Source organism: Talpa europaea (genome assembly GCF_964194135.1).
Source record: "Talpa europaea genome assembly, chromosome: 16".
Taxonomy (NCBI): domain Eukaryota; kingdom Metazoa; phylum Chordata; class Mammalia; order Eulipotyphla; family Talpidae; genus Talpa; species Talpa europaea.
In genome coordinates this window covers 47,110,319-47,122,332 of record NC_140084.1, presented here as the reverse complement: position 1 = coordinate 47,122,332, position 12,014 = coordinate 47,110,319, and the positions used below count along the sequence as shown (strand labels likewise).

At 54.3% G+C, this 12,014-nt stretch overlaps 1 protein-coding gene across 1 annotated transcript; it reads right to left on the bottom strand.

The window, feature by feature from the left end:
• Positions 1–1,037: 1,037 nt before the first annotated feature.
• Positions 1,038–11,999, bottom strand: RUVBL2 (RuvB like AAA ATPase 2; the record flags this gene model as incomplete). Its single annotated transcript, XM_084256982.1, has 12 exons — positions 1,038–1,290; positions 1,706–1,824; positions 1,901–1,995; positions 2,384–2,507; positions 2,868–2,961; positions 3,040–3,146; positions 6,131–6,197; positions 6,336–6,465; positions 7,892–8,033; positions 8,609–8,700; positions 10,269–10,323; positions 11,988–11,999. The coding sequence occupies 12 exons, from the start codon at positions 11,997–11,999 to the stop codon at positions 1,038–1,040; spliced, it is 1,290 nt and encodes a 429-aa protein (XP_084113108.1).
• Between the last annotated feature and the right edge of the window lie 15 nt (positions 12,000–12,014).

The window sequence follows — 12,014 nt, the reverse complement described above, 5'->3', positions numbered from 1 at the left end:
TCCAAACCCTGCCTCAGTCACCACCTGGGCCCACCTCTCCATCCCTCAGTTTCTTCCCCTATAAAACGCATTCAACTGCAGCCCTCAGTTGCCCGATGGTTCCTGCCTTTGAGAGCCTCAGCGCTGGACTAGATGTAATCACCACTCAAAGCCCTTGGGGAGATGGGGTGGTGGGCGGGTCACGCCTGGGGGCTTACTCAGCTGGCTGACCTTGCGCTTCCGGCACACCAGGCTGGCGGCCGTGATGAGCTGGATGGCGTAGCGCAGGGAGGTCTCCAGACCGATGCGGGTCAGCACCGTGTAGGCGTCCTCACTCATCTCTACATCTTCCTCCTCACACCTGTGGGCAGGCGGGGGTGGTGTTTCAGTCAGGGCCAGGCCTCGGCCAGCTGGAACCCTGACCCTTTTCCCTGGAGGACACATGGAGCCTGCGTCCTCCAACCACAGGACGCGGCATTCGAAGGACCACTGAGGCACGGGCTAGGCCCAGCCCTGACACCCTACCTCCCAAACCCCCACCACCCAGGGCTCACTCCTGAGTACCTCCCCTACACTCCCCTCGGGGCACCCGCCCTGGACCACAGGCCAAAGCCATCTGCCCAACCCAGTGACCGCCCCTCTTTTGTCAGATTTGTCAAACAGGAAGGACACCAGCCCACCCCGCAGGCCCGCAGCTCGGCTCTGCCCGCACCGGATGCGGAGGATCTGCTTCGTGTCCTTCTCGCTGTAGGGAGAGGTGGAGACGATGAGCAGTCGGTCCAGTAGGTCGATGGGGATGCCGTGGGGGCTCTGGTAGCTGGTGCCCCGGATGCTGCGGAGGAGCAGAGGGGGCTGTCAGGGTGATGCCCAGCAAGGCGGCTCGGCTCTCCATTTCCTCTCAGAGCACCCCCGCCCACTCACTGGGCCAAATGCCACTTAACCTTCAGCTCATGACTGGCGTCACTGCCTGCCCGCACAGGCTGTCCCCCAGCCCCCTGCGTCACTGCCCGGTGGAGCTGGCTGTCCTTAGCCAGGTATCCATGCCAGGTATTACGGGATCAAGGTCCCACTTCCTGCCAGACGCCAAGCTCCACCAGGGAAGGATGGTGCCGGTCCAGTTCCGGCCACACCTGGCCCAGTCCAGGGCAGCCACCAGGACACCGCCAGTCCTCGTCGTCCCTGTAGCCCCGCTCTCGGAAGTGGTTACCAACACTCAGGAGCCAGCGCGACTTTGTCAACCAGTCAATATGTAACCTGGCTGTATGTGCGGGTTTACAGGCAACGTATTTAGTATATAGTGGCCCGTTCAGGCTGCAGGCGCAACCAACAGCCCCCTATTGGAGTGGATTATGCAGCGCCTGACACACAATGCTGTGCTCCTAAATATCTCACCATGCTCTCGTGTCTCCTGCTGCACCCAGGGGTGCCTGGGCAGTTTGGGAACTGCAGCGTTAGGTGCTATAGGAACAGGGAAACAAAGAACACAGGTCCTGGATGCCCTGTGGAGCAGCGTCGCCTGCCTGCCCCAAAGATCAGGCCTGGCCTACCTAGTCTAAGGGCAGAGCACGGTCTTGTGTAGGCCACTGTCCTGGGGGGTAGCCGTGGTGTCACAGCTATTAAGTCCATGCCCGGTCCAACGTGGTGCTCAACAGACAAGGCCTGTTTCCCCTGTGGCCAGACCCGCCGCTGGCATCTGTTTTCCCCTGGGATCTAAGGCGCAGCTTACCGGGTGATGCCGCGGTTGGTAGCCATGATGAGAACAGGTGCCATGTCACTCTCCAGAGCCCGGTTGAGGAAGGAGAAGCTCTCGATGTCTAGCATGTGGACCTCATCGATGAACAGCACCTGCGAGCCATGAGGGGTTATGTCAAACTCCACACCCACGCCCCTCTTCCCAGCTGCCAGTGTGGGTGATACTCACCCCGGGGATAATCTCTGCTTTGCCCTCCTCACGCCATTCGGCCACCTTGGCATTGATCTGCTCCCGGACTTCTGATTTGATCTCGCCCGTGTCACCTACAGAGGTGGGGAGTGGGGGTGTCAGAGGATCCAGGGCCAAAGGTGGGCAAAGACAAAGATGGACGCTGGGGACAGAGGAAAGAGAGGCCAAGAGCCGAGCGGTAAATTGACAGGAGGGCCGGGGTGTCTGAACTGACCCTCCAGGAGGAAGAGACAGAGCCCACAGGAGGAAGCGGGCAGAACACACCCCAGCAGATCTCCTGACAGGGCCTCAGACAACACTGCGTGTGGCACCATGGACAAGCCGCACCCAGGGATGGAGAACAGAGATGGCTAGCACAGGTGAGGGAGGAAAAGGAGGAGACCATGCTCATGGGAGGGAGGGGAAGCCACAGGCGCAGGTGAGTGTGGGGGGAGCTGCCAGGCTGGAGAGGGGGAGTCTCACCTGAAAAAAGAGCCAGGAAGCCCTGGGTGCGGGAGTTGATGACGTCGATCTCATGCAGGGACACGGTGTGCACCACCTCCTTGCGTTTCTGGAGCTCCCCGTCTGGGCACTGCACAAACTTGGTCTACAGGGTGGGGTGGAGACAAAGGGCGTGAAGGGCTGCGGGGAAAACCACTGGGAGCTTGGTCTGGGGAGTTTGGGGCTCTCTGGAATGGAGCTGGGAGTCTGGATGGGGGTTATCCAGAAACCCCCTCAGAGGTAGTCATGCGTGAGAGGGAGTCAGGACTGGGGTGCTCAAGAGGGTTGGAAGATATGGGGGCTCTTGGGAGACTCAGAAACCTTGAGCAAAGTGCCCAGCTGTCCAAGGTGGTAGAGGGAAGAACTGGGAACACCACAGACCCAGAATCATAGTGACGACCTAAGGGTCATGTAGGAGATGGCCCCCCTGGGGCCCAGAGGGAGGACACCCCCAGCGCAGGCCCACCTGGGAGCCCATGGCATCATAGTCCCGGGCACGTGTGAAGGAGCGGCCCAGCTTGGAGATCTTGCCCGTGGCCTTATCAATGGTGATCACATCCCTGCAGGGAGGGTGGGTGGGAGTGAGAAAGAGGCTCCAGCCCCTGACCCAGCCACCCAGTGCGGGCTCCGCTGCTCACCCAGCCTGGACCTTGTCCTTGGTCAGGGACTCGATCATCTTTGTGCCCAGGTCATAGATGGTCTCCATCTCCGTGGTCTTGAGGGTTAGCTTGCCCACCTTGGAGCCCTGGAGGGGGAACATGCCAAGGAAGGGGCTCAGAGGACCTGATGTCTCCCTCACGCAGCTTCAAAGGGGGCAGGGAAGCTTTGAGGAGGGAGATGGTCACTGCTGTGACAGGAAGCTGCCTAGTATACACTCTGGGTGTGCGCCACTTCCTGAAGGTCATGGGCACCCCCACAAAGCTATTACTAAGAAAACACAAGAGGCAAGTGAATACCTAAAAGAGAAAGTCCCACCAAATGCCCAATGGGGTGACATTCTTAACATTCATGCTCTTTTATACCCCAATACAAGGTGTTTTGTTTTTGTTGATCTCTAAACTAGGAAACAGACCCAAGCTAAATACAGCTAAGAAAACAAAAATGCCCCACCCCTTTGGCACCAGATAAGCAGTGGATATTTTCCAGGCTCTTCCTGGCATCTCCAAGGATCTCTCCTTCCCCTGAATTGTTTCCTCGGTGAGTCATTCCTTGTGTGGGGCAGGTGGCAGGAGAAAATGATTGGAGTGAACGGGGGTTGGGGTTTTTAGAGGCAGGAGATTTTCAGAGGGAGGAGATATCCATGGATCTCTTCTGTAATCGAAATCTAACTTAAAGAACTCTTTTGGGGTAGAGTCACCCCCCTAACCTGACCATCAATATTCAACAGTGCTGACAGCTGAATCAAGTCAGGAGGCCGCTGACGGGGCTGAGTGTGCAAGGAGATGGACGCTGCACTTGCAATGTGTGAGCAAAGAGAAGGGCGTCCAGGTCACAGGACCTAGAAACAGAGGGTGACCGTGCCAGGTCGATGGGGCTGGGGCTGGGTTATGTTTCCTTCTATGTAGCTAGAGCTGTAGGAACAGCTGGAACATCTGGTTTAAGAGTACTACCAACAGGGAAGAACCTTGCAAATACCTGCCAATACAAGAAGCCAGATACACAAAATGTCCCACATTGCAGGACTCCATCTCTATGAGACATCCTGATGGGCAAACCCACACATTCACAAAGCAGATTAGGGGCTGGGGGTGGAAGGTGAGGAGGAAGAAGGGCTGGGGTGATGCAAATGTCCTGGTAGGGAGTAATGCAAATATCTTGGAACCAGGTAGGGAGCAATCACACAAACTGGGAGGATGCAAATAAATCCCATCAATGGCCACTTTAAAGTGCTCGGCGCCCCCTCAGTGGCCTCAAGAGAGAACAGTCACCGCACATGACAGGGATGTGTCAGTAGTTCAGAGACCCTCCTCCCCAGGGTGACCACAGACTGTGACAGAAAGTGTGGAGTCTCTCGTGTGTACAGCACAGATTTGGGTCAAGGACCCCAGACAAAGTGCTTCAGACAAAGCCTTCTCCTGCAGATCATGAATGCCTCGGTGGGACCCACAGTGCACTCAAAAGCTGCACGCTGTCACCAGAATAAAGTAAAAAGAGACGTCCATATTGGGGAAAAGATATAATAAAGAGGCCTGAGCTAGAAAAAGCACATACTTCCCGAGTCCATGAGGACACCCCCCTCAGGGAAATCACGACTGCAGGTAGTCAGACCTTTGCTGTAAGACTCTAGGCTCTGAGGCTGCTGCAAGGACATCCTCAGGTGCCTCGAGAGCCCTGGGGAATCAGCAGTGCGGAGGCCCTAAACCCTCTGGGCCACGAAGCAATTAAGTCCTAATTCAGTTTCCGATTAAAGATGGTGAGGCAGTGTTGTCATTAAAAAATATTTTAAATAGTTAAAAAAAAAAAAAGCAGCTGGCCGGTGTGCTTTCAGGCCGGTGGCCAAGCCATCACCCTCGGCCTGTGTCCTGTCTCCCTTACCCCTCAGCCTCAAGTAGAACCTCCAAGATGCAGATTTTCGTGAAAACCCTTCCTGGAAAGACTGTCACTGTCCAGTTTGAGCCCTCGGCCACAAAAGAAAACATATAGGCCAAGACCCAGGAGAAGGAACGTGTTCCTCCTGGCTGGCAGACTGATCTCTGCTGGCAACGAGGACACGAACGTCCAGCATATGCCACCACACACGTCCCCTCTCCACCCGGTCTTGAGACGTGTGGCGGCGCTCAGAAATGGAAGAAGTCTCACACCACCCCCGCAAGAGTTAGAGGAAGGAGCTGGCGGTCCCGAAATATTAGCAGGTGGCCGGGAATGGTACCATCAGCCACCTAGGTCGGGGCACCCCTCAGTGGACGTGGGCTGGAGGTTCTGTGGCTGGCCGCTTTGATGAGATCCCTGTGGCACAGGTTGTCTGACCGATCGTTTTAGCAAACCAGAGGATGAGTAACTGTGTTTGGGTTAACAAAAGATACGAACTAACAAACACTGACAATTAACTTTGTTATGTGACTTTACCTCAATTAGGAAAAAAAGAGAAGTCAAGAGCTAAACGGCAAGGCAAAGAAAGAGCTGACAGGCAAATGGGACTATGAAACCAAATTTTAAAAAGTGTAATGCAAGCTACACTAAGAATGCACGGCTGGGGAATAAAACTCTAAAGAAACTTGAATGTTTATAGGGAAGGGTAGTGGCGGGGAGGTTTGGGGTGTTCTAGAAAGGAGGTAACAGGAGGTATCAGCTTTATCCTTAGACGACGTGCTTATTGGACCTGTTTCTTTGTATTTTCATCTGTTTTATTTTACAACAAAAAAGATTAAAAACATTCTTAAGTCTGAAAAAAAAAAAAGGTAATCACAGGATCACGTTAAGCTGGAGGGAACCACCTTTCAAGGCTAAACTGTATAAACCCCACAGAACAGGTTTTTAAGACAAACTGGAAGGAATTAACAACGAGAAATCTCCAGATCTTCTCTCTCATCATTCCATCACCTGGTTTTGTCTGTTCAGGCTGTTCCTTACGGATGGTTAACCCACTGTTAACTCAGCAGAACCCCTACCACAAGCAAGCAGATGGCGCCAACTGTACCTGGAAAGTTCCATGGGGTTCTGACCTCACTGTGGACCCAATCTCCCCACCCTCCAGTCCAGGAGGTGGTCTAGACTCAGAAGCAGACTCACTGTGCCTGTTGCCGGCCGGTCAATCTGGATCTCCACCACCTCCCCTTCGATGATCTCCGTCTCCTCCCTAGCCAGAGAACAGATCTGAGCAGAGGCCCTCGGAGACGCTGAGTCCCATGAGCCTGTGCGCACAGGACCAGATGCCAACACAAGAGATTGTCCCTAGGTGGCTGGGAGCTGGCACCACACCCCAGTCTGGGCTTACTTAATACGAACGCCGATGGACCTCCGGAAGGCCTGCGTCAGCGCCTCTGTCTTGCTCATCTCCAGGGAGAAGATCTCGCTGCCGGCGATGGCTGTGAATGGTGTGTCAGGGCCGAGGGCCTGTGCCATGCCTGGGGAGGAAGTGGTCTGGGTGGGTGGGGGTGGCCTTTGCAAGAGGTCCCCAACATCTATACTGTGGCACCCCAGCTGTTCTTCACCAGGCAGGAGAGCAGCCCAAGGGCCAAAGCTCCCCAACATCTATACTGTGGTACCCCAGCTGTTCTTCACCAGGCAGGAGAGCAGCCCAAGGGCCAAGGCCTACACAGGAGGCAGGATTAGAATCCCACATTGCCCTGAGCCTGTCTCCCAACCTCTAAGGCCTGCCTGGCCTCAGAGCTTGGGGGTGCTGAGCAGGAAGGGGTGGAGTCCAAGGGGCTGACAGAAGAGTTAAGAATGATGGCTCTAGAGTTTGCTGCCTCACTTAACAGCACCTGACACGGGCAACGACAGGAGGGCAGGTTTGAGCTAGTCATCATCACTGACCTGTCACGTGGTGTGGAGCCAGGCTGGGCAGGGGCCTACGTTAAGGCCTGGGACATGGGGTTGGTGGACAGGGGGACTGATTATGCAATTACTGAGTACAGAGCCCCTCTCCCAGATCCCCTTCCAGAAGGTTCTGCTGAGCTCTGAGTCAAGACCCCTAGAACCGTCAGTGAGGTGGGAACTCCTCCTGGCTCAGGCGTATGCCACACTGAGCTGGATATCCTGCTCCCGATTATCTGTCCAGACTCCCAGACATTCTGCAAGTCTCAGCTCAGGGACACACCGATCTGGGAAGCTCCTCCTGACAACTGTTGCCCCATTCCTCCTTCCTCTCCCCCATTGGGGTCAGGAGCCTCTTCTGTCCCTCAGAGCACACAGCATCCTAAAAAGGTCCATGGCCACCCACGCTTCACCCCCCAATGGAAGCTCCAGAAACATCTGAGTCCTGTGTCTGGCTCAGGGTTTGCCACACAGGCACACCCGAATAAAAGCTGCTTTAGCTTCAGTCTCGCTGCCTGGCCCCTCAGTTGAGCACATGGTGAAAGGGAGATGAGGGAAAAGTTCAGCAAGGGAGAAGTCTGCCTAGGGATGGCTAGGCTTTCAACAAGGACGATGAAGGAGAAGTGTGAGTAAACAGACTGCAAATTGCTAGTGGATTACGAGAGACCGCAGTCTGCCTAGCCAGTGCTCATCTTCCCCTTTGCCGTTATTTCTCCACAACCCCAAATCAGTTAAGCAGCAGTGGTCCAATGAAAACATAACATTCCTTTCTCCTTCCTCGTACATGGAGCATGGGGGGGAAGGCTGGCGCATAAGCAACCCTCTGGGAACAGGAGGTGACCCTGACCTGGAACAAGCAGAGGCCACTGAGGCAGGTGGGTGAAGCCCATGCAGCTGCTAAAACAGCCAACCTGCTAGTGAATGACCCTGAGTAGTTAAGCCGCGGCCGCGCTGGCTGTCTGTTAAGCCTGGCTGACATGCTGAAGGGATCACCTGCCCCGAGCGGCCTCTTACCCATGGCGATGGCCGTCTTCCCGGTGCCTGGCTGCCCTGCGATGAGGACCGCTCGCCCGGCAATCTTCCCTTCCCGGATCATCTCCAGCACCACGCCGGCTGCCCGCCGAGCCGCCAGCTGCCCCACCATGCCCTGGGAAGCCTGTGGGGTGGGAGGCAAGGAGCATACTCTGTAATCTCTCCTGGTCAACCACTGCATTTCTACTACCTTCCGGCTAGTGAGATTAAAGTACACGTCGTAGGCTGGGACTTTGAGGAAAAGCCAAAAAAGCCTTTTCTTTCCTTTTTTTTTTTTAAAGATTTTTATTTATGCATACAAAACTGGTCTGAGGCCAGAGATGTGTGAGTGGGAGGATTCACCAGAGACAGAGTGGGGAGCAGAACAGGCAGGTCTACTAAAATACACTGCTGAGGGGAGCAGCACCATGTGGGTTAGCTTACTGGCCGGGGATTGAACTTTTGCCAGAGTGACAGGCGATAGCTTGATAGTGCTGTGTCTTTAACCCCTGTGCCACCAGGGAGGCCCCCAAAAAGCCTTTTCTACCCCAATGTTTTAAGACCAGTAACACTCCATGTGACATGGGGCTCAATTTCATAAATATGTAGCCAACAGGTCTCCAACATCTATACTATGGCACCCAAGCTGTTCTTCCTCAGGCAGGAGAGGAAGTCCCCACACCTCCTGGAGACCTGGGGGACCCCCACCCTAGGTCTCACAGAAGAGCCGTCCCAGCCCATCTCCATCTGCTCTACCTGCCGTGGCTCCAAGGCATCGTCCAGCCCCAGCCCACGGATGTGGGAGTGAGCGCCTGTGTGTGGGAAAGAAGCAGAAGACACGGTTACTGGCCAACTCGTGGCAACGCGTGGTCTGAGGTGAGGAGCTTACTTCCGAGTCCTGGTTTTCTCCTTGGCCCAGTGCAGCCCCGAATCCCCACCTCACTGGGAGGGTGACTAGACAAGGTTAAGTGCTCAGAGGTGGCTCTTTCCTTGGATACACTGGAGCAGGACCAAAGTTACTGAGACCCAGTTAAGGTAATTGCATCCGGCCCCTGGCAGGGGGTTAAGGAGCACAGTGGCATTGTGTTTATGGCCTAAGTGGCCTGGCTGGTTCTAACTTCATTCCACGTAACCCTGAGATACAAAAGTCTCAAGTACTCTGAGGCTGGGCTGCTTCCAGGCTTCAGCAGTGCCTCAGGCCCACGCTAACATGGATGTGGGGAGTGGCTGTTAGGGCAGGTCTCTGGTCCAAGACCACACAGCCAAACACAGGCAAACACTAGCTTGTGGGCCTGCCACTTGTTTTTGTAAATAAAGTTTTATGGGACCAGTCACACCCATTCATTTACCTACTGTCCATAGCTGCTGTGGCACAGCAACAGAGTGCTTTCCTCAACAGAAAGGTGGTTTACTATCTGACCCTTTGAGAAGAGGTAGGTCAACCCCTGTAGTAGACTGTGAGCACCTCAAGGGAAGGCACTAGGGGCAGCTACTCTCTACGGATCTTAGCAATACCCAGTTCTTTAACAGTTGAAAACCTGGACACGGTCTCTGTATGTTAACTGTTTTATGTGGATTACCCGATGACTTCAACTATCCCCGTGGTTTGGCAAGTAAGGAAATTGAGGCACAGGGAGCAATTAGTCCCTCAATACACAGGCGGGAAGGGGTACCTGCAGTGTGCGTCCAGAACCCAGGTTCACAGCCACAAAGCCCTTAACTGCCTCTTCTGGAGGCACTGAATGAATGAATGTGAATGAGAGAGGGTAGTTTTGTCCCCACAAGGAAATCTCTTTGTGAAGGCAGCTTGCTCCACTAAACACCAGCTTCTGGAACTCTCAGCTCACTCTCTGTGCAAGCCAGGGCCAGTAACTGACTGCTCCGAGTCTCAGCTATTTTAGCTAAAAACTGGATGATATACAATCCACATCTTGTGAGGTTACTTAGGATTCAGTGGGCACAGACGCATGTATTTGATGGTTATCTATTGAACATCTGCTCTGTCAGGTGCTGTGCTAGGTTACGAATGAGGAGAGCTGGCGTCTGCCCTCAGGAACTAATGCCGTGTGTGCCGGGTGCATGGGACGTTCAGTTCAGAACTCACCACTAAATAGTCAGCAGCGGCCACTTAAATGACTTCCATGCAGGAGGCCAGAACACCCAGGAGTGCCTCAGCTAGTTAAGACAGTAGCACAGTACTGGGGCTGGGGTTCGATGTGGCCGCCCACATGCCATCTAACCCTACTCTGGAACTCAGGGTCCTCCCCCATGAAATAGGGAGATGGTGAGCTGGCTGCCTTGGGGGGATCCTGGGCAGGCTGGCTTTGCCAAGGCTGCCCTGGGAAGGCAGAGTTAGGATCTTCTCCCCATCCACACTCACCGATCCGCTCAATCCTTGTCACATCCCGGATCTCTGGGACTTTGGTTGTGGCTGTCTGGGAGGAAAAAAGATTTATCATAAGAGCCTTGTTGTCACCAAGTCCTCCTCTGTCTCTCTGCCGGCCTCCCATGACAAAGTCCTTTCTACTCTTTCTCCACACAGGCATGCCAATAATACCAGTCACTCCCACCCTTCTCTGTTGTCATCAACCAAGCAATTAGGTGGTTGCCTGACCCCCTGACAGTGTCCCGGCAAGATACGATCGGTATCAGTCTAATCACAGCTCTGTCCCCAGGATCTAGCACATATTTGAGCCCAGGAATCATTTGGTAACGAACTTTCCCTGCCCCCCCATAAGAACACCAACACAAAGCTGGACATAGCCCGGCCCTGAATATTCACCAGGACCTTTTGCATTATTTGGCCATAAGGTTTTTGCATGTGCTGGTCCCCAAGTTCAGGTTCTCCTCTCCCTCACTAAAGGAGGCTCTCCTTGACCTCTGTTCCTACAGGGATAGTTCTAGGGTCTTGATGTCCAGATAGAATGGCCTCCCTTGCAAGTCTGAAGGCCCAGTGTAATGTGACATTCACAAGGGAGACAGCTGCATTAAGGTTCCTGGTTCAGTGGGTATGAATCTCACGCAGGGCCTGGCCAGAATCTGGCTTGTTCCCTCCAGGGCTCAAGGTTTGAGGTTTGAATGAATGAGGTACTGAAATTTGGGGCTCATTCAAAAAGCAAGCGAGAAGGGCTCCTATGTCCTCAGGTCTCCCAGAGGAGTCAGCTTCCCTCCCTTCTCATAAAGGAGGAGAGAGTAAACATCATTTGGGATACCTCCAGAGCTTCCTTACCCTCACCCACGAATGTTCATAACTGACAGCAACAAAGTGTCAACAACCCAAAATATACATCACTTGATGAGTGGGAAAACAAAATGCAGGCTATCCATACAATGGAATATTACTCAGCCACAAAAAAGAAATGATGCATTGCTACATGCTACAAAACAGGCAGACTTGGAAAACCAGCTCCCAGTGTCCCTTCAAGAAAGGAAAAGAAGCCAGACACAAAAGGTCACATAGTGTAGGATTCCATTTATATAGAACACCCAGAACAGGCAAATCCATAAAGTAGATTAGCGGTAGTCCAGGGCTGAGGGGAGATAGGAGAATTGGAGGGTGACAACCAGGGCTCCTGGATGGCTTGGAATACAAGGTAATAGAAACCTCGTCAGACTTTAGGGCAAAGGAGTGCAGAACTAGCTGTTGATTGTGCCTAGAGGATTGGAAGTTGGAGTTTCTGTTACAGAGTGGGGTCGGATCTGATCAGTAAGCGGCAAATATCAACTTGAACCCAGGATACAGGAACAACCAGCATCTTTCCTTCTCCCTCAGACCTGAGAGTCCGGGTGCCCAGCCTCCTCTCTGACGCAGGAGTCCAGCCCACGGGCCCCTCCCTCAGACCGGGGAATCCAGCCCCCGCCCCTCCCTCAGACCCGGGAGTCCAGCCCCCGGACTCCTCTCTCTGACCCGGGAGTCCAGGCCCCCGGCATCCTCCTTCAGACCCGGGAGTCCAGGCCCCCGGCCCCTCCCTCAGACCCCGACCCCAGGCCTCCAGCTTCCTCTCCGCTCAGATACAAGAGCCCAGACCCACCGCCTCCTCCTTCAGACTTGGGAGGGCTGGTTCGTTCCTCAGCCCTCCGCACGCCGAGACTTACTTACCACGGTTGCCATGATGCTCAACAACCG